The sequence below is a fragment of the Pteropus alecto genome, unplaced genomic scaffold (genome assembly GCF_000325575.1).
Source record: "Pteropus alecto unplaced genomic scaffold, ASM32557v1 scaffold14, whole genome shotgun sequence".
Taxonomy (NCBI): Eukaryota; Metazoa; Chordata; class Mammalia; order Chiroptera; family Pteropodidae; genus Pteropus; species Pteropus alecto.
Window position 1 is genome coordinate 17,505,906 of NW_006436810.1, and position 18,511 is coordinate 17,524,416.

The 18,511-nt window shown below is 54.0% G+C and overlaps 1 protein-coding gene across 1 annotated transcript in view; it reads left to right on the forward strand.

The window, feature by feature from the left end:
- Positions 1–18,511, forward strand: part of ZNF236 (zinc finger protein 236) — a 76,131-nt gene that overhangs the window by 9,077 nt on the left and 48,543 nt on the right. Inside the window, exons 4-8 of the mRNA XM_025048128.1 lie at positions 10,981–11,159; positions 13,386–13,510; positions 13,712–13,884; positions 14,709–14,852; positions 17,480–17,714. Coding sequence (XP_024903896.1) covers positions 10,981–11,159; positions 13,386–13,510; positions 13,712–13,884; positions 14,709–14,852; positions 17,480–17,714 — 856 coding nt within the window. The remainder of the gene's footprint in view (positions 1–10,980; positions 11,160–13,385; positions 13,511–13,711; positions 13,885–14,708; positions 14,853–17,479; positions 17,715–18,511) is intronic.

The window sequence follows — 18,511 nt, forward strand, 5'->3', positions numbered from 1 at the left end:
GACAGAAAAACAAAGACAGTGTTCAAGTTGCACATGTAAAACTCACATCCTAAAGATTGTGTTCGTACTTTCTATATGGGTTTGCGTATTTTTATATATGGCTTTAATTTTTAATATAAAACCATTTATCTTTTAATGTCATTATGTAAGGTATGTTTCTTTTGGGAAAAGTTAGAAAGTAAAGATTAACAGAAGTAATATCGTTAAAAGAATAATCACATCAGTTGTAGAAAATGCATGTAGTGTTTCAAACTTCTTTTTGCTATACGTGCTTTCCATAATAGTTTGTGTTTAAAAAATAGTTTTTTTTTTTTTAAATGCATAAATAGTTATGCCACTAGACAGACTGTTTGGTGACCTGCCCTTGTCCCTTAATGTATTGTGAATATTTTCTTCTCCTTTTCGTGTACCGTATCCTGAGTCTTCCCACTTGTCAGTATTTTAAATTACTTTATTAAAGAAGTAGCATGATGGTATGTAATCATTTCCTTTATTATTTAACGTTTAAGTTGTTTATACTTTTTCAGCATTATAAATACTACATCTTTGTGTATATCCTAAATGACTTCATCAGGGTAGATCTCTCCCAGCTACAGTTGGATTTCTGGACTCCAAGACTTTTTCGAGTTCTCTGTAGACGCCGATCGTGTCCCAAAACGCTGCCTCTGCTCCCTGGACTATGGCATTCTCCAGCAATGGCCGTGGTTTTGTTTTTAAAACAGAAATGTTTGTATTAAACAATGGCACGTTAAAATATTTTGGAATAAGTACTGTCTGCACACCATCAGACACCCAGCAGACAAGCCTGCAGAGGGTGGAAAGTTGCGTCTCCGTCAGCCTCCGAGTCCAGGACTCCCAGAGCAACTTCTAGTAGCTGTCCCTTTGGTGCCATGTCGGGGCCCCCTTGTCACCCCGTGCCTCCGTGCCTCAGCTAGCTGTGCCTCGGGTGTTGTCACACACCTGTGCGTCAGAGAGGACTCCGGTTCTTCTCAGCTGCCACATGGTGTCGTGTCAGGGTCGGCAGGTCGCTGTAGTTAGACGCGTAGGTTGTCTTCCGCTGTCGTGCAAAGCCACAATGAGCAGATATTCTTACGTGTGTGGGCGCATTGCTGTACAGTGGTTCTCACGGAGACGATTTGGTACTGCAGAGCAGCGGTCCCCAACCTTCCCGGCACCAGGGACCAGCGCTCCGCTCCTGAGAACCTAGCGCCTGGTGATGTGGGGGGGGTGCTGAGGCGGTGACGCCGGCGCTGGGGAGTGACCGCAGATCCAGATGAAGCTTTGCTGCCCGCCCACTGGTCACCTCCTGCTGTGCCCGGTTCCTGACAGGCCACGGACCGGTTCCGGTCCGCGGCGCAGGGGTCGGGGCCCCTGCCGCAGAGGACATGTTGGCTGTCGCTAGTGCGGGAAAGGAGTTGAGGTGCTGCAGGCACCTGGTGACTGGAGGCCAGGGATGCTCTGGAACCCGGGCAGCGCCCAGCGCCCCTCCAGACGCACGGTGAGCTGGCGCCTCGGAATGGAGTCGCTGTGTGAATTTACGGAGTCACATACGTGGATTTAGAATTCTGACGGAGATTGTCAACTTGCTGTCCATGGAGGTTTAACCGGTGTCGGCCCCAGCCCACCATAGCGTGTGAAAGGGCCATTTCTTCGTGCCATTTCCGCTATCTGTGCTTTAAAACTTGTCTCTTCCTATCCAGTAATTGTAAGATGGTATGTTTTTGTTGTTTTAATTTGTATTTCCTTCATTATAAGTGAAGTTTAGCATCTTTCAACGTTTATTAGTAGTATTTTTTCTGTCTTCTAATTTTCTTACCTTATCTTGGGATGTGGGTGGAGATTATTGGTCTGTTCTTACGGATTCGTGACAGCTGTTCACATACATAGGAAGTTAACTTTTTTGGCCCCACGTGACGATTCTTTCTCAGTTTCTGACTCACCCCCCGCTCCCCGCTCCTGCCACCACCACTGACATACATTTTTTAATTGTCAGGTATTCAAATTTTCAGTGTATTTTTTCATTTACAGATTCTAGCTCTTGTGACTTGCTTAGAAATATTTTCCAAATCTACAGTGACTTTTTTTTTTTAAATACCACTGTGTCTCCCAGGGCAGGCACACGTACGGTGACAGTGACTCCCAGGGCATGACACACATGGTGACAGTGCCCCCCAGGGCAGGCACATGCATGGTGACGGTGACTCCCAGGACAGGCACACGCATGGTGATGGTGACCCCCAGGGCAGGACACACGCATGGTGACGGTGACTCCCAGGACAGGCACACGGTGACGGTGACTCCCAGGGCAGGCACACGTGCAGTGCAGCACACACACCCTTTTTGGAAATCATGACCTCCCAGATACCCCAGCCTCAGCCCCTGCCCAGCCCCTGTGGACCCCCCAGCTTGTATTTGTGTGTCCCCCCTGCACACTGAGGACCCTAGCTCTCCACGCGCTTGCTCAGGCCTGCGTTTCGCTGACATAGTTTGGTGGCTGCGAGGCCCACACGACTGCAGGACACGTGCCAGGGGCGGTCGGGGTTTGCAGCGAGCCCAGGGTCACTGGATTCAGTCTCTGTTTTGTCCCACGCTGCCCGCCACACTCTTCTGAGCTGCAGCCCTCGGCTGACTGCCCTCAGCTGGGATTGGGTTGGGGAGTCGAGGGCTACGCATGTTTGCATGTTGTTGACTCTTAGAAGGCAAAGCAATGAGAATGGGGAGCACTAGGAGGGTGCCCCAGCCCGCTCCTCTGCGCCTGGCCAGGGCGCCGCTGTCTTGTTTCTTTGGTTTGTCTTTGCTGTGTTTTTCTTTGGAATGATACACGAATATTTGTATGCTTCTTACTTTCCTTTTCTGGTTTATTATTAATATGAACGTCAGAATTTGGCTTACTTCAAAGTCGGTTGGTGTTTCCATTTTCATTGCATTAGATTTTTAGATTGTTCCTGAGAATCGAACATTACAAAATTGAATCTTTATCGTCAAACATCGCTCAGTAATGTTTTGTTCATAATCCAGTACGTTATTTATGCTTACTCTTGAACGTTTTCAAGTTTTTCTTAACGCCACTCTGCGGGGAGTGTTTATTTGTCTGTGGGAGTGCAGGGCTGAGCTCCGCAGCCCTGCATCGCACGAGATTTTCTTTGTGTTTTCAGGTGTACAGCTTCATCTATACATCATAATTGGGCAATAAGATTTGGTTTTTTGTTTTGCTCTAGTTTCAACGACCACGAGTGGTTTAAAGCCACCTTGTGATTGTCGTCCCCATAATATGCTGCAGCAGCCCCCAACCCCCAACCTCCTTATTCTGAAAGCGTCATGCTTGAGAGAGCAGCGCCCCCTGGGAGGCGCTGGCTCCTGTGCCTGGATCCGCCGCCTTTACAATCTCCCAGCTCTCACCCCACACACCTTTTCTGAACAGTGTTGAAGTGAGGCGTGCACATCGTCTTACTTGTCCCCTCCAGTGCCGTCGCGCACTTTCCCGAGGGACGGAGATGCTTCTGTCGTCATCACAGAGCGGTCCCCACAGCCTGGAGTGACCCATCTTCATAGGTCCCCGTCTGGAGGGCAGGAGTGACAGTGACCGACAGTGTGTGGTGGAGAAGTGAGCTTTGAGCACTAGGGCCAGCTGTCCCTTTGACCCTGGGAGAAGGGGTTCCTGCGGCAGGCGCCTCCTGCTCCCCTGGACCGTTCTGGGCGTCTCGCTGCACAGCTCCGCGGGTCCCGGGTCCCAGGGGTTTCGCACCAAGGCCTGGCCCGGCCGCGCCGCGTGTGCAGGCGGGGGCCAGGCGGCCTGGTGTCGGGAGAGGCTGCTGTGCACGATGTGGTCACCGCGTAGCCTCTGAGGCCTGGAGCTTCTGTTCCACGCTGATGTTCACCCGGCCCCTGCTTGTTCCCACAGCGAGTGTGTGACACATACAGTTCGCTGCTGAGAACTGACCCGTGTTGGTGGGGGGGGTGGTGCTTGGTGGCCTTTCTTTGTCCGTCCGCCTGTGTCGGGGTCAGGACGCATGGGGAGCGTGCCGTGGAACAGCAAAGGAGGCAGGACGGAGGGACGTCGGCGGGAGTGTTGAAACGCTGCAGCGTGTGGTCCAGGCTGGGCGGGCAGCGTGCGCACGTGTGTGTGCGTGTGTGTGTGCGCGCGCTGCCCGTCTGGGTGGGCCCGGCCCTCGGCGTGGTGGGGGCCCGGTGTGGCTCCCAGACCAGGCCGGCACACGGTCGTCCCCGCGGGCCCTCCGCACAGGCCACCAGGACACTGAGAGTCATGGCTTCCACTGTCAATGCTTCTTCACGCAGGCCTTGCAAACTCCACTCCGACTTCTTCCGTAGCTGAAAAGAGAGATAACAGTAACGTATCCCTTCCAGAAGTTCTGAGGTTTTTGTACGTTATTTTCAGAGTTTCCGTGCGTTGTATTTTCTTTTCCATATACTTTGTCCAAGTCGTTTCCCAGTTGGTTCCCCACGGGGAGCTCATGGTCCTTCTGCCTGCGATGCACTCTGCTCGTCACTGCATTCACTCTGTCTGCTCAGGTGTTGCTGGTGCTTAGCGCTGCTGTGACGTGGTCTCCTGAGACGGGGGGTCGCCCCACAGGCGAGGGGGAGCCTACGCAGCCCGCCCTCGGCCTCCAGCCGCCTCGGCCCCTCACCGTTGTGGATCCCAGAGTGGAATCAGCCCTCGAGTTGGGACCTATCCTCTTCCCAGAGGCTGTGGCGAGATGCGTGTTTCCCGAAGCCGGGCGCCTTTACTTTTCTGCCGCGACTCAGCCCTCCTGCATTTCCTCCCTTGGGCCAGAACAGCTTCTCAGGTCCGCGTGTGACCACGAGAAGGGGAGGCCAGGGCGGTCGGGAGAGGCTCGGCACAGCCGCGGTGCGCAGACGCTGCCGGAGGCTGTGAGGACGCTTCATCCTCCTGCCGTCACGGGGAGCAGGTTCTGGAGGCTGGGAAGCGGTGTTCGGCAGTCTGACCTTTGTGACCCTATGCGGAACAGGGGCTCAGGACTAGGGGCTCCACACGAGCAGAACCCAGAAGTCCGTGCGGTGCCTGCTGCGGCTGTGCAGATGTGCAGGCGGTGTGGAGGCGGGGTGCTCTCTGTCCGGGCTTCCCGCCCCCGCAGTCTGGCGCTGTGCGGTGCGGAGCTGGCAGGGTGGTGCTGCCCACGGGGTCGTCTGGGACGCCCACTGCCCCGCTGTGTCTGGTTCACGATGACAGGGCCAAGAGGACACACTTCTGCTCTTCAGAGGCTTGATGCAGAAGTTGAATGTCCGGTCTGCGAACGTCCCACTGGGCAGAACACAGGTGTCGCATGGGGCTTTTAGTCGGGTAGCCACGTGCTCGCTGAGAAATCCACCACCGTGTAGAGGAGGTTGGTGTTGACACGCGGTTGTCTGTCTCTGCCACGTGAATTAGCAGAGCAAGTTCTGCTGTCCGTGTGTTTCTTGTGCTTTCATTTCTCAGATGATTTGAATATGGCATATTAGTAATAACCATAGGAGTAGTTACTGGCCTTTAGTTGCATTTGAAAATAGCCTGTAAGACTCCAGATAAGATAGAGTGTCCCCTTTATCCCAGTTCCCGCCCGCCCCCTGCCCCCACGCAGCCAGCTGCCCAGACAGACTCCGAGAGGCGGGAAGGGGGCTGCAGCCGAAGGTTTCAGGACGGAGGGCCACCATGCTGGGGAGTCCCCGGGCTTCTGTGCTTCCCCTGGACACCTGGACAGCGGGCCGGAGAATCCTGTGGCCGTCTGCCAACAGGCATAGGGGAAAGCGCTCCAAGGACAGTTGGGTCCCATCAGTCCCAAGGGGCAGAAACACCGTCTGACGATAGGAAACCTTTTTGATGCTGTTCCCCTACCCCTAGCCAAACACCAGATTCCCCCACCTGGTGGTGATAGCAGAGCTGTGCCGGCCGCCGAGCTTCCGTCCTGCGCCCGGCAGAAGCGGGCTGTGTGCTGATGCCCGGCCAGAGTCCTGTCAGGGCGTCTCACCCGCCAGCAGCGAAGAGACTTAACCAGGCGATGCGCGATGTCCCGCCCACCCCCTCTTCCAGTGGGCCCTCCACCCCTGCCTGGTCCGGTGCCACATCTAAGCAGGCGGCTGCTGCTACAAGGCAAGCTAAGATCCAGACTGACAGCGTAATACCCCAGGTGTCCAGGGTGCAATCGAAAACCACGTGTGGTGCTAGGAAGCAGGGCAGTCCCAGTCCAGTGGGGAGAGACGGCAGAAGACCTAGATGTTGGAATCACCTGGCAAGCATTTTTCAAGCAACCATCCTACAAATGCCTCATGAATTGTCTTGAAACATGGATGAAATGGAGATGAAGACATGGCATAAATGGAGACTGGAAGAACCAAAGGGAAGTTATTGAACTGAGAAAGCTGGTGATTGAAATAAAGGACTCAGTCAAAGGTCTCAACAGTAGACCAGAAAAGACAGAAGAAAGAATCAGTGACCTTGAAGACAGATCAGTAGAAATTACTTGAGCTGAACAACAGGAAAAAGTCGATTAAAGCAGTTCCCAGAGCCTCAAGGAACGTTGGGACAGTGATCGAAGACCCCGCATGTGTGTCAGAGGACTTGCAGAAGGATGGGGAGGGAGAGCGGCCGAGACTGTGCTTGCAGAAGGTGACCCAGATTTGGTGGCAGGCGTAACGCACACGTTCGAGAAGCTGAGCGAACCCACCATAGCAGGGTAAGCCCAAGGGACATGCACCAAGATGCATCGTGTTCGAACTTCCGAAAAGCAAGGGCAGGAAGTGACCCTGAAGAGGGCACGGGGAGAGCATCTGTCACCTCGGCGCCACACTGATTCGGTGACATCTGGATCCGTGGGCTCCAGGAGCCAGCGGCACACTTCAGTTGTTGAGGGGAAGGCACCATCAGGCATGGGTTCTGTATGTGGTGGAGACGCCCAGGGGGGAGGGGAGGGGGGTCGGTGAAGACTCCGCTGAAGGGGTGCGCTCGGAACCTGCTGTGAGCAGGCCTGCCCTCAGCGATGGCTGGAGGGGCCCGTCCAGGCAGAACAGAGGTGCTGACCCAAGGAGGCCCAGGACCCTGGAAGCAGATGGCAGCATGGTGGTCAGTTCTCTGGTCAGCTTGGGAGGTGGTTTGGGGTGAGGTTAACGTTTAGACCAGTGAATGTGAAGCAAACAGTTCTCTCTGGGATGTGGGTGGTCCTTAACCCAATCAGTTGGAGGCCTTAATAGAGCAGAACGACTGATTTCCCAAAGCAAGATGTGCTTCTCCAGCTGACTGCCTTCTGGGGTCCCCCGCCCGCCAGCCCACACCACAGACGGTGGGACACTCGTGTGAGCTGGTCCCCATGATGACACTCGCTGTCTGCACACACACATCCCGTTGGCTCTGTCTCCCTGGAGAACCCTGCCTGATACCGGACTTTTGAGACGGATAAAATAAAAACTGGGGTGAATATAATACATCGTCTTCCCCTTGGATTCCTAAGTCCCTCTCGATGATTGAAGCAAAAATGATCCTCCGGTGTGCTCAGTGTCCCTGGAGGAAATGCTGAGGACAGTCATATTAAAAGGGGGCGGGACCCAGGACTGGTGTGGAGACAGGATCTCCGCATCGCCGGAAAGCGAGAAGCGATGCCAGCAGATGGTTACACAGGTGTGGCACGCAGAGCAGCTGCCAAGGAAACCAACAGAGCAGCGTACTCAAAAATGGTACGAGTAAGTCCGAGGGAAATTCTGAAGGAGCCTAAGAGCAAACCCTGGGAAGCAAGAAAAGAGAAGCAGCGAGCGGCCAGCAAAGAGCTGAAGCTCAAGAGTGTCCTTGGTGACCACGTGAGGCTCCGAGTGCACTAACCCAGTGTCTGGTGACCATGTGACACTCTGCACTAACCCAGTGTCTGGTGACCACCTGCGGCTCCGAGTGCACTAACCCAGTGTCCGGTGACCACCTGCGGCTCCGAGTGCACTAACCCAGTGTCCGGTGACCACGTGACACTCTGAGTGCACTAACCCAGTGTCTGGTGACCACGTGACACTCTGCACTAACCCAGTGTCTGGTGACCACCTGCGGCTCCGAGTGCACTAACGCAAAGGCAGGTGTGTGGCAGCCGCCGAACGTGTTCACCGTTTCCGGTCTGGCCGGAGGAGCCTGGGCTCCAGCTGGTGGGACATGCAAAGCTTTGGCGTCTGATGAGGTGCCGTAGGCCCATGGAGGTCGAGGGCCACTCAAGACACAAGCAGCTGGGGCTCCTGGCAGTGGGTCGGGGCCACCAGCGCCGTGTCCCCTGGAACTGCAGAAGCAGGAGTAAGGTTGCCTTTTGGGGGTTAAACTCTGAGGTGACACGACGGGTCAGAGAGGTGAAAAGTCACAGTTAGAGGGCCCCATTTTTGTCACGTGTGACGTATGCTTCAATAACATTGATTTAAGAATTATTTATGAGCGTATTTTCTTATGTGTACTCATAAACCGGAATTACTGTTGTAGTTTAAGGTGTCCCATTTTTGAATTTTTACTTCTAGAACACTAAAGTGATTTGAGATTAATAATCTAAAATCCGTAGTGGTCACTACTTTATAAAATTAAATCTCAAAACCAGAGAAGTAAACCCAAAAAGTTACTGTAGTTTTTAAATCATTTAGGGACATTTTCTTAGAATGCACGTGACTATGGAAGTTCCCATCTTTCATTGAGTAGGCCACTGACTGAGGAGGGGTGACACAGGACGTCCGGGGAAACGGCGCAGGCACCCCCACGCCGACGCGCTGCCCACAGAAGGCGGCTGTCCGTGTACCGGGCCTGGTGCCCGGGGCCGGGGGCCGGGGGTGCCGCTGTCTGCGGGCTTCAGGTTGGCCTTGCGCCTTGAGCGCTGTTTTGAGGTCAGCGGAGGCAAAGTCCGGTGGGAAAGGAGGCACGGCTCCCCACAAGCCTGGGGCAGAGGGCAGGGCAGTATTGTCACTGGAGCTGGGGCGGGGTGGGCAAGTGGGACTCAGTGGGGCCGAGGGAGGGGTCAGCCTGGGCCCTGGGGCGGGCGGTGATAGGGCAGGTGCTGCGGGAGGGCCTCAGGGTGCCAGTCCTATCGTGTCGCGTACCCTGACTTGTTGAGGGCGTCGCACCTTCAGCACGATGGCATCTGGTGAGAGCTCCACGTCTCCCTGGGTGATGTCTGCCTCCCACTTACGGTCACTGACAGTCCTTGGGGCAGGCTAGCTGGCACTCCAGCAAGAGGACCCGACATTAGCCCTGAGCACGGAGGATGCCTCCCTCACGTGGGAAGTTCGTTGGCTGCCGTGGGGTATCGCGCCTCTCACCCAGGACCTCCCCAGACACTGCCAGGCCGTGGGGGGTGGGGAGCACCCCTAGCTCCTCGGCCGCTGGACGTGGACAGAGTGACCGTGTCAAGACCTTCTGGCCCAGGGCATACTTCACTGCGCCTTCACCGTGACAGTCAGGTGTGCGTCCACCAGGGTCTTCACTCAGAGAATTCTGACAAATTTCTAAGTGGCGTTTATGCAGATATTTCCTGAAATACACTAATCTGATTATTGGTAAAAAAAATGAGTAAAACGTGCATGGGATTGAGCAGTAAATCTGAGCCAGAGCAGCGAAGATTAAGGGTGAGGACGGGAGGGTGACAAGTCAAGTTTTGCTTCATAGCTATAAAATGGAAGACTTGATGGAGCATTAGTGAAAACACATTTCGCCATAAAAATTCAGGAGTGTGGAGGTCATTTTTTTTAAAGACATGCAGCAAATTATATTAGGTATTTTCTTCTTTTTAACGCTTTCCTGGGAAGAATTTTCTGTATTATCAACGAGATACTGACAATCTAGTCATTTGTTATTTCCTTAAATTATGATATAATAATACTAATTGAAAGTTACTTAAGTTGAAATTGTTATTGGATTAATCAAAATAGTCCATTCACCCTCATCTTTTTCTGCAAAGGATGCTGAGCAGTGTCCATGAACAACCTCATTCTCATTTAATATACATTCCCAGGACTGTTTCGTGCAGTAACTGAAAGAGATTCTAGTGGACAGAAATAGCAGTGTATCTCGCCGTTTGGAGCTCCCGGGCTGTGCTCACTGGCGGGCTGCCCTGGCCTTTTTTCGCGTTTGGACAGTTGTTTGGGGGGCCGTCTAGGTAAAGGTCGGGTCCTGGGGTTCCGAGGAAGCGTGCGTGCTGGGCTGTGCCGAGTCGGCGCTTCCCCTGCTCGGAGCTGTTGCTGAGCTCCCTCCGTGCCACGCACTGCTCAGCCTCGTGACGCATCGCCTGGCATGGGTGAGGGCAGGTGTTACTGACGCCCCTGTGTCACTTACACATGGCGTGGGCAACCTGCTCAGACGCTCGCGGCTCGTAGTGGACAGCTGCCTGGAGAATCTCTTGATTCTCCCCCGTCCGGAACACCTGGACCAGTCCCGCTGCATGAAACAGGAGTAATTTAAATGTGATAGTCGCCGTATTAAACAAGTTTTTAAAAAGCAGATGAAATAAATTTTATTTTAATGTATTCTATTTATTTATGAAAATATATCCAAAATATTATAGTTCAAATGTTAAAAGTTTTTGAGCTCTTTTACGTTCTTTCTTTTTGCAGTAAGACTTTGAAATCCTTTGTGTGTGGTACCCTTGGGCGTTTATTTGAAAATTTATCAGCTGTCATTTTCCTTTGAGGTAGTTTACCAAACTATAATCTTAACTTTGCCGACCCTTTTGTGGTAGTGAAGTCATTGTGCTTCTCTAAAATTTTCACAGCACAGATGGACAAAATGCAGTCACCCGACAGCCAGTTTGTAACAGTTCACCTTGCTCAGGAATCGCCTTGTTCCCTCATCCCTTGTTCTATCCGCAATGAAATGGTTTTACGTGGTCGTATTTGGATGTGTGTTTTGGGGAGTGAGGAAGTGTCCCGGGGGAAGTGTGACTCGCGTGTGACCGTGTGCAGTGTTCGCTCTCTGAGACTCGAGGTGTGTGCTGATGCGTGCGCTCTGCTCGTGGCCCTCCGCAGAACCTCATCTGCTCCGAGTGCGGGGATGAGTTCACTCTGCAGAGCCAGCTGGCCGTCCACATGGAGGAGCACCGCCAGGAGCTGGCCGCCAACCGGGTCCATACCTGCAAGGCCTGCGGGAAAGAGCTGGAGACGTCGTCCCAGCTGAAGGAGCACATGAAGACTCATTACAAAATCAGGTACGAGCCTTTACTCGGGCATGAAGGGAACCTGCGCGGCATCATAAAGACCGGCGAGCTTCGCCGTGACTGGTTAGAAGTGCCGGCTGCTTTAGCCACGAGCGGGGCCGCCAGCCCGGGGTGGTGTCAGGACGTTCTAACCTGTGCTTCACGCGTGCCGCAGGGAGGACGAGCTCCACAGGTCGACCTGCGTCAGGCGGCACAGGCGGGACGTTCTAGCTCGCCTTTTAATGCTAAACACTGTAGAGCAAGGCACTGCTGGGGACACATGTTCACGGGCAGGTGACCGTGCGTGCAGTGGATTCACGAGGACCAAATTAGCCCCCTTTCAATGAACTGGTTTATTTGTGCTGCCTAACTGATTAGCAGCCATGCGTGCCCGGCACTGCTGAGCGGGTACATAGATACTTACGAGATACTCACGACGACCTCATCAGGCCAGGATGCTTTTATGTCCCCCCTTTGTGGATGAGAAAATCTGAGTAAAAGAGACCAAGCAACTTTCCCAAGGTTTTACAGTGTTAGGGGTTTGAATCCTAATGGTCTGGTTTTAGAGCTCGTGATGTTATCAACCGTGCCTGTGTTTACAAACATTTATACATTTATTCCTAGTAAAACGTAACATGTCTTTCACATTTTCATATCTGGCCTATTCCCAATTACATATTTTTACTGATATTCCCTTTTCTTAATAAAATTAAATACAAGTTCCTTCTAGCACTTTGTGCTCAGAGTAGCTCGTGGGGCGGTCGGTTGTCATGTACCGAGCTAGTTTCTCCACTAACGCGTGAGAGCCAGTGTCAACGGTCTCGCGCCTGCTGCCCACCTTAGCGTGCCGTCTCTCCAAGTCCCAGTGTCCAGGACGTGTCGGAACCTTTCAGCAGCAACGACCAGAACAGCAGGGGCCACAGCAGCCGGTACAGTTGATGGTGTGTCCGCAGACTGTGAGCCACCTAGCCGTCCTGCCAGGCACCGCGTCTCAGAAATGCGGACGAGCATCCCTTTTGGTCACGCTCTCTTGTCTCCCCAGCTCCTTCGTGTGCCTGTGGTGGACTGGCGCGGTGTGCACCGCATACTCGGCTACTTCAGTGAATTTTCAGCCCCAGGATGTGATGCGTGTACAGTACACAGTAGAATTTTATTTTAATGATGTTTTAATACAGGCATGTTTGACGTGTCCCTGAAGGTTCTAGGGAGGAGAGGTGACTAGATGTTTATGTGGCCATCACGCCCTAGACCGCACAGGCTCTGGGTCCTCACCGACAGCCTCGTTGCCATGGATATCATTTAGTAAGGATGACAGACAGTGTCCCAGAACGGGTCAGGCAGTGCGCCTGTGTCACCTGGCGGTCCTGTGGAAACGGAAGTAAAATCACGCTGGCCTGCGGGGGTGGGTGCTGCGGCTGAGGGGAGGAGGCCGGCCGGGCTGTCGGGCCTCAGGAGCCACTGTGGGAATGAGGATTCATTCCAGGTGCAGTGGGAGCCGTCGGAGGGTTTTACGCCTGGAGCGGGCTGCCCAGACGTCAGGGGTGGCCACGCTGCCGTGGGCCGGGGTGGCAGCCGACAGGCCTGAGTCAGCGTGGCGGGACGAGGAGGCGGGAGAGGCGAGACGGGCGTCTTCGGAGGTGTTCAGAGTGACCCGGCCACTCTTGCAGGTGGACTTGAGGTCAGGGCGGGGAGGGGAGAGCCCGCTGGCGCCTTGGCTTGCGTGCACGCTGGCGTCACTGTCTCCTGTCGCGGGCAGGGAAAAGGCCGGGTTCCGCTCGTGCCACACGCTTGGTTACAGCCGCCACTGCACTGGCCAGCAGAGCAGGACTGGAGTCGGGCCTGGGCTGGTGCGCGGGGGTCGGACCGCAGCGACCAGTGGCCTCGCGGTGGTTGTGAGCAGGGGCGGGGTGCGGCACGGCTCACGGCAGCGTGGCATCGGAGCGGCAGAGGCCTTGGTGTTTGATGCCGCAGGGAGGGACGTGCCGACCGTCCCCAAAACACAAACTAAAACAGACTACGTCTGTCTTTTCATTAGATGGGGAAAAAGTGGATTTTTGTGATACTGTGTACGTGAAACTAGTATGTGTGCGTGCGTGTGTAGGGGACACAGACGCACACTCACAACCTGGGGGGGCGGGTTCGCACTGGAGCAGGCCCTCACGGCAAGCCAGCTGCTTGTGTGGAGGGGCCCTCTGGAGGGGTGGCACCAGGAACTCAGCGGGCACCATGTCGCACTAGGGTGTCCGGCACGAGGCCCTACAACCGCAACGTGGACCGGAGTGGGTTCTCGTATTCCTGCCCGCACTGTGGGAAGACCTTCCAGAAGCCAAGCCAGCTGACACGGCACGTCCGGATACACACAGGTGCGTGTGCCTGCCCGTGGGACCGTGCCGAGCTCACGCACACGGAGCGAGGCGCTGCCTCGGGCCGGCTGGCCCATGCGCGCCCCGGCTCTGTGGGCGTCGGGCACTCGGGGGAGGTGGCCGGGGGCGGTGGGATCTGCGCTGGCGGCCTGCATGTGCCTCGGTGACCGTCGCTGTCCTCATGCCCTCTCTCACCTGCAGGTGAGAGGCCCTTCAAGTGCAGTGAGTGCGGCAAGGCCTTCAACCAGAAGGGGGCGCTGCAGACGCACATGGTCAAGCACACGGGCGAGAAGCCCCACGCCTGCGCCTTCTGCCCCGCCGCCTTCTCGCAGAAGGGGAACCTGCAGTCCCACGTGCAGAGGGTCCACTCGGAGGTGAGCCCGGCCTGGCCCAGGCACTTGGGTACCGAGGGCCCTGTGGGGGCGGCCGCTGGACACGATCCAGCCCAGTGATGACGCTCGGCCTGCAGTTCTGCACGTCTTGTCCAGGTGTAGCGCGGCCGGTCCCTTGCAGGCCCGCCGCCCTAGCTGCAGTCACGAGTGCAGGTGGCCTGGTGACACGAGGACAGCCCGGTGCTGGGGCCGGGCGTGCGTTCGCAAGGAGCCGCCCGTAGGGAGCACTGGCTCCACGGACGGAGAACGTGCACCCCGTCACCGCTCCTCACCGCCCGTCACCTCCCCTCACCGCCCCTCCGTGCCCGTCACCGCCCCTCACTGCCCCTCCGTGCCTGTCACCGCCCCTCACCGCCCGTCACCTCCCCTCACCGCCCGTCACCTCCCCTCACCGCCCCTCCATGCCCGTCACCGCCCCTCACTGCCTGTCATTGCCGCCGGCTGGGAGGAGGCCGAGCCACAGCCGAGCCGCTGTCTAACTCCGGCCTCCGTTGCTGACCGCGCGCTCAGCCCCGTCAGATGGCCGCTTCCTACCGAGTCAGGGATCTGAAAGCTGGTTTCTCCCGGGAGCCAGTTCGGGCCCAGAAAGCACCGTGGCTTTCGGTTGCTCTTGCGCTGTGCTGGCACAGAGACCCGGGCCGCTCAGTCGAGAGCCGTCTCCCTTACAACCCAAAGTGATGTTGGAGGGCTAGGTTTTGCTGTCGTTTCTCGTGGAATGATACATCACGATTTGTCATAGTTTAAGTGTTTGTCATAGTTTAAGTAATTAGTCATAAAATGTTGTTTTTTCTCATTTGTTCTTCAAGGTCAAGAGCGGCCCTACCTATAATTGTGCGGAGTGTAGCTGCATGTTTAAGAGTCTAGGCAGCCTGAACACTCACATCAGCAAGATGCATATGGGGGGCCCGCAGAACCCCGCAGGCTCTGCAGAGACGGCTCACATCCTGACGGTGAGTGGAGTGAGCAGGCTCAGAGAAGGATCTCCTTTTACCAAAATCTGCCGTCTTAATGGTGACCCGTGAGATTGCATGTTATTTAGAACACTGAGTGTCGTAAAGGTGCCGTGAAAGGTTTATGTGTACGGTAACGTGCTCCTTTTTTCCAATGAGTGGGGAAAAATCAATGTTTTAAATTTCAGGATAATGCTACATGATCTTGTTTCATGAACTGTCACCTGAACCAGTAAAAATAAGACAAATGTAACTATAATTCCTACAGCGTTATTGACAATTATTATTGAATATTTTGTATCATTGTTATAATTTGGAAATCAATTACCCTTTCAAGATATATGTTTTCACGTCTAATGTGATAATTTTTCCTGAGACGTTGGACTTCCAGGAAACTAAATTGTATTTTCCAGTACACGTGTTTAAAATCGAATGGCTCAAAACACACACACACACACACACGTTTATTCTTTTTTTGTAGCTCAGCCTGGGCCGGTTACTTCCACCCTTTCAGTTGATAGTGAGTGGCAAACTGTAAGCGTAGAGCAGGTGTCTTCGCAGCGGCAGAGCTGGGACGGTCTCAGGAGTTAGTGCTGCTGGGAAGGCAGGAGGCTGGCGGTTCGTGTTGCGCCAGCAACCGCCTGCTCCCTGCCAGTAGACAAACGGGCCCACTAGCGTTTGTCCCTGAGCTCCAGGGTCACGGTTAGTGTCTGTCTTTCTTTTCTTTTCTCATGATGTTTGCATCTGGGGGTGGTCCCTTAGCTTACACTCCTCAGGGAGATGTTGTGAATAAGTGCCAAGACCGAAGAGTAATTAGAGCCCAGTAATGAAATCTTAAAATTCTGTTTTGGGCTGAGTATACTTTTAGTATAATTTTCAGTGTAATCAGCCAAACGTTAAGAGTTTTCGCTCTTTCCTTTGGCAGTATGCAAATCAAATACATGGATATAGTGAATAACCTGGAGCGACAGTCCAGATAATTTTTAAAACTTACATTCTGGATAAAAATCTGGAAATGCAGTCGAGGTGTCTGGAGACCTGCCTCTGCCCCCCTCCCCACCCGGACTGCCGCGGGGGGCCTGTCCACGCCGCCGTGTGCACTGTCCCCAGGACTGGCGGGAGGCCCTGTTTGCCTCCCGAGTGGTTCTGTGTCTCTTACTTTTCCTTGTACTTTTTCTAACTCTTGGCCTTTTTGCTCTACTTTTAAAGGTTTCTTCAGCTCGGTCTCATGACTCTTTCATTGATTTTTAATTTCTGGGCGCTTTCATTGAATTATTTTTCATTGTGATTCTTTCATTGAATTATTTTTAGCTAGCTGGGTCTTTAATTTCTGGGGGCTCTCTTCTGTGGTCTGATTCTTTCTTTTTCGAGGCATTCTCTTCTGGTTGGGTGCACTTCCTGCTGAAACCGGGTCAGCCTCTTCCGGTTAAAGGCTTTTTTCTCCGAGTTCCCCGCATCGCCCCCCACGGGTCTCGTCAGAGAGCTTATAGCTCTTGGTGCCTCTTGGTGTTTCGGAGTGAGGCAGCAGCACACCTGTGTGTGAGCTTTTCGTGCAGGGTGGAGCTGGATCACCTCCAGGGTCACTTTACTTGTGATTGGCCAGGGACCAGCCCTTAAACTTGGGGTCCCTGGTGGCAGAACACAGAAGGCTTTTTATTTAGTCTGGAGAGTTAAGTGCCACAAAAGGTGCCCGAGTTCTCCTCAGGGAGTTTATTTTTATCTCTTTTTAAGGTAACCCTCATTTTTTTTTTTTTTTTTTTTGGTCTGAAGGTAAGCGCCTAACTGCCATCTGTTCTATGGAGGAAGACAAGGGGCTAATTGTCAGTCCTACATATTTTTCCACAGAAAGTCTTTATTTTCTTTAATTAATGACTTTATCTTTTAGAGCAGTTTTAGGTTTATAGGAAATGAGCGGAAAGCACACAGAACCCCACGCGTGGCCCCCGACTCTATGGTTCCCGTGGGAACGCCTTGCTCAATGGTGTGTCCGTTCCGGCCGATGAGCGGACGCCAGCAGTCTGCCATTGACTGAAGCGCAGTGTGTTAGGGTGCGTCTCCGCGCCGTGCACTCTGTGGGTTTGTTAGGCGCATGGTGTCCTGCGCCCCCAGCGTAATGTCATGCAGAGTCATGGCTCCGCTCTCCCCCGTCCCTGACAGGATGTCCAGATTCCTACGTTTCTGAGAAATCGGATCCACCCCCCTCCCCCACACACACGTCAGCTGCAACTTCACGGAGTCTACCCCCAGCGCCCGTTTTCCAGAAAACCTTGGAATGTTTTCACCACAGATTTCTTTTTATTTTCTTTATTTATTTCCTAACTTCATTGTAATGAGCTAACAGGTTTCTGTGCTCAGCTCCCCATCTTGAATTGATAGCATCTACTACCACTTAAAAAACTTAAAAAAAATCGTGGGAGCAAAATTCATTGAATATGTTGTTTTAAGAGCCAGTATTGTGCCAAACATAAAAATCAGTGAGGCATCACGTTTAAAATTTGGGATATTGCTAGATTTTAACGCTCGTACTGGAGATATACCTGTTTCTTTCCTTTTGTTAAAAAAAAAAAAAATTGAAGTACCAATTAATGTAATCGTTTATATTTTTAATGAAAATGTTGCTGTTTCAGGCCACGCTGTTCCAGACTTTACCTCTTCAGCAGACAGACGTCCAAGTGACGTCAGCATCGGGTCAGCAGACTTCACAGGCAGTGACCGATGTCATCCAGCAGCTCCTGGAGCTCTCGGACCCGGGGCCGGTGGAAGCCAACCAGGCCACTCAGCCTGGCCGGCAGCTGAGCATCACCGTGGGGGTCAGCCAGGACATTTTACAGGTGAGGCGCGTCCCTGCTCTTGTCTGTGTCGGTCAGAGCCCGGTGTCGTGACCGAAAGAACTGTGCGGGGCCTGTGAGAATGAGGACTGTTCACAAACATGTCCCCACTGAAGAGGTTACAGCAAAACGTAACATGCTTATTGAGTTACTTGTGGGCAGTGCAGAGTGCTAAATGGTTTATTCACACACACGTTTTAAAATCGTTCAGAACCCTTTTCTCTGTAAGCGAATTTACTTGAAAAGCACGGGCTCGTATCTGCCCCTGCCGACAGAGGCACAGGACGCGCCTCCTCTCCCTCGAGCTCCTGGCACAGCTGCTGGGAGACGGGCACTGCCCCCTGGGAGCACCGCCCCCTCATGGCCACGCGCGCTCCCCGAGCCCGGGGTGGGCGGGCGGGGTGTGCTCCCGTCTCTGCCCAGTCTGCACGCAGTCTCCACGTGCAGACAGCCGGCCTCGGCGGCCTCTCTCTGTTTATGATTTAAAAACTGACCTCTTTCCTCCGCCTTTGTGGTGCCCCGTTGGCGGGCGTCATGGCAGCCTTTGGCTTACGGGTAAATCCAGTGTCATGTAAACCGTGACCCCCAATCCGCCCCGAGACACCCAGAGTTGTCTGCAGGAGGATGCCTCGGAATCAGAATCCGCCAGTGCACTTCCCTTTGCTTAGAAACGTCAGTGCTCGTGCCGTGGCGGGTGGAGGCGAGATGTGAGCCTCAGAGTTGGAAGTGTCGGTGCGGATGGCGGCCGGGCCGCGCAGACTGTGCTTCCGGGGTGGCGCTCGGGCTCTGGCGGCGGTCTGGCAGGCGGGGCCGGGCCGCCAGCCCCCCCAA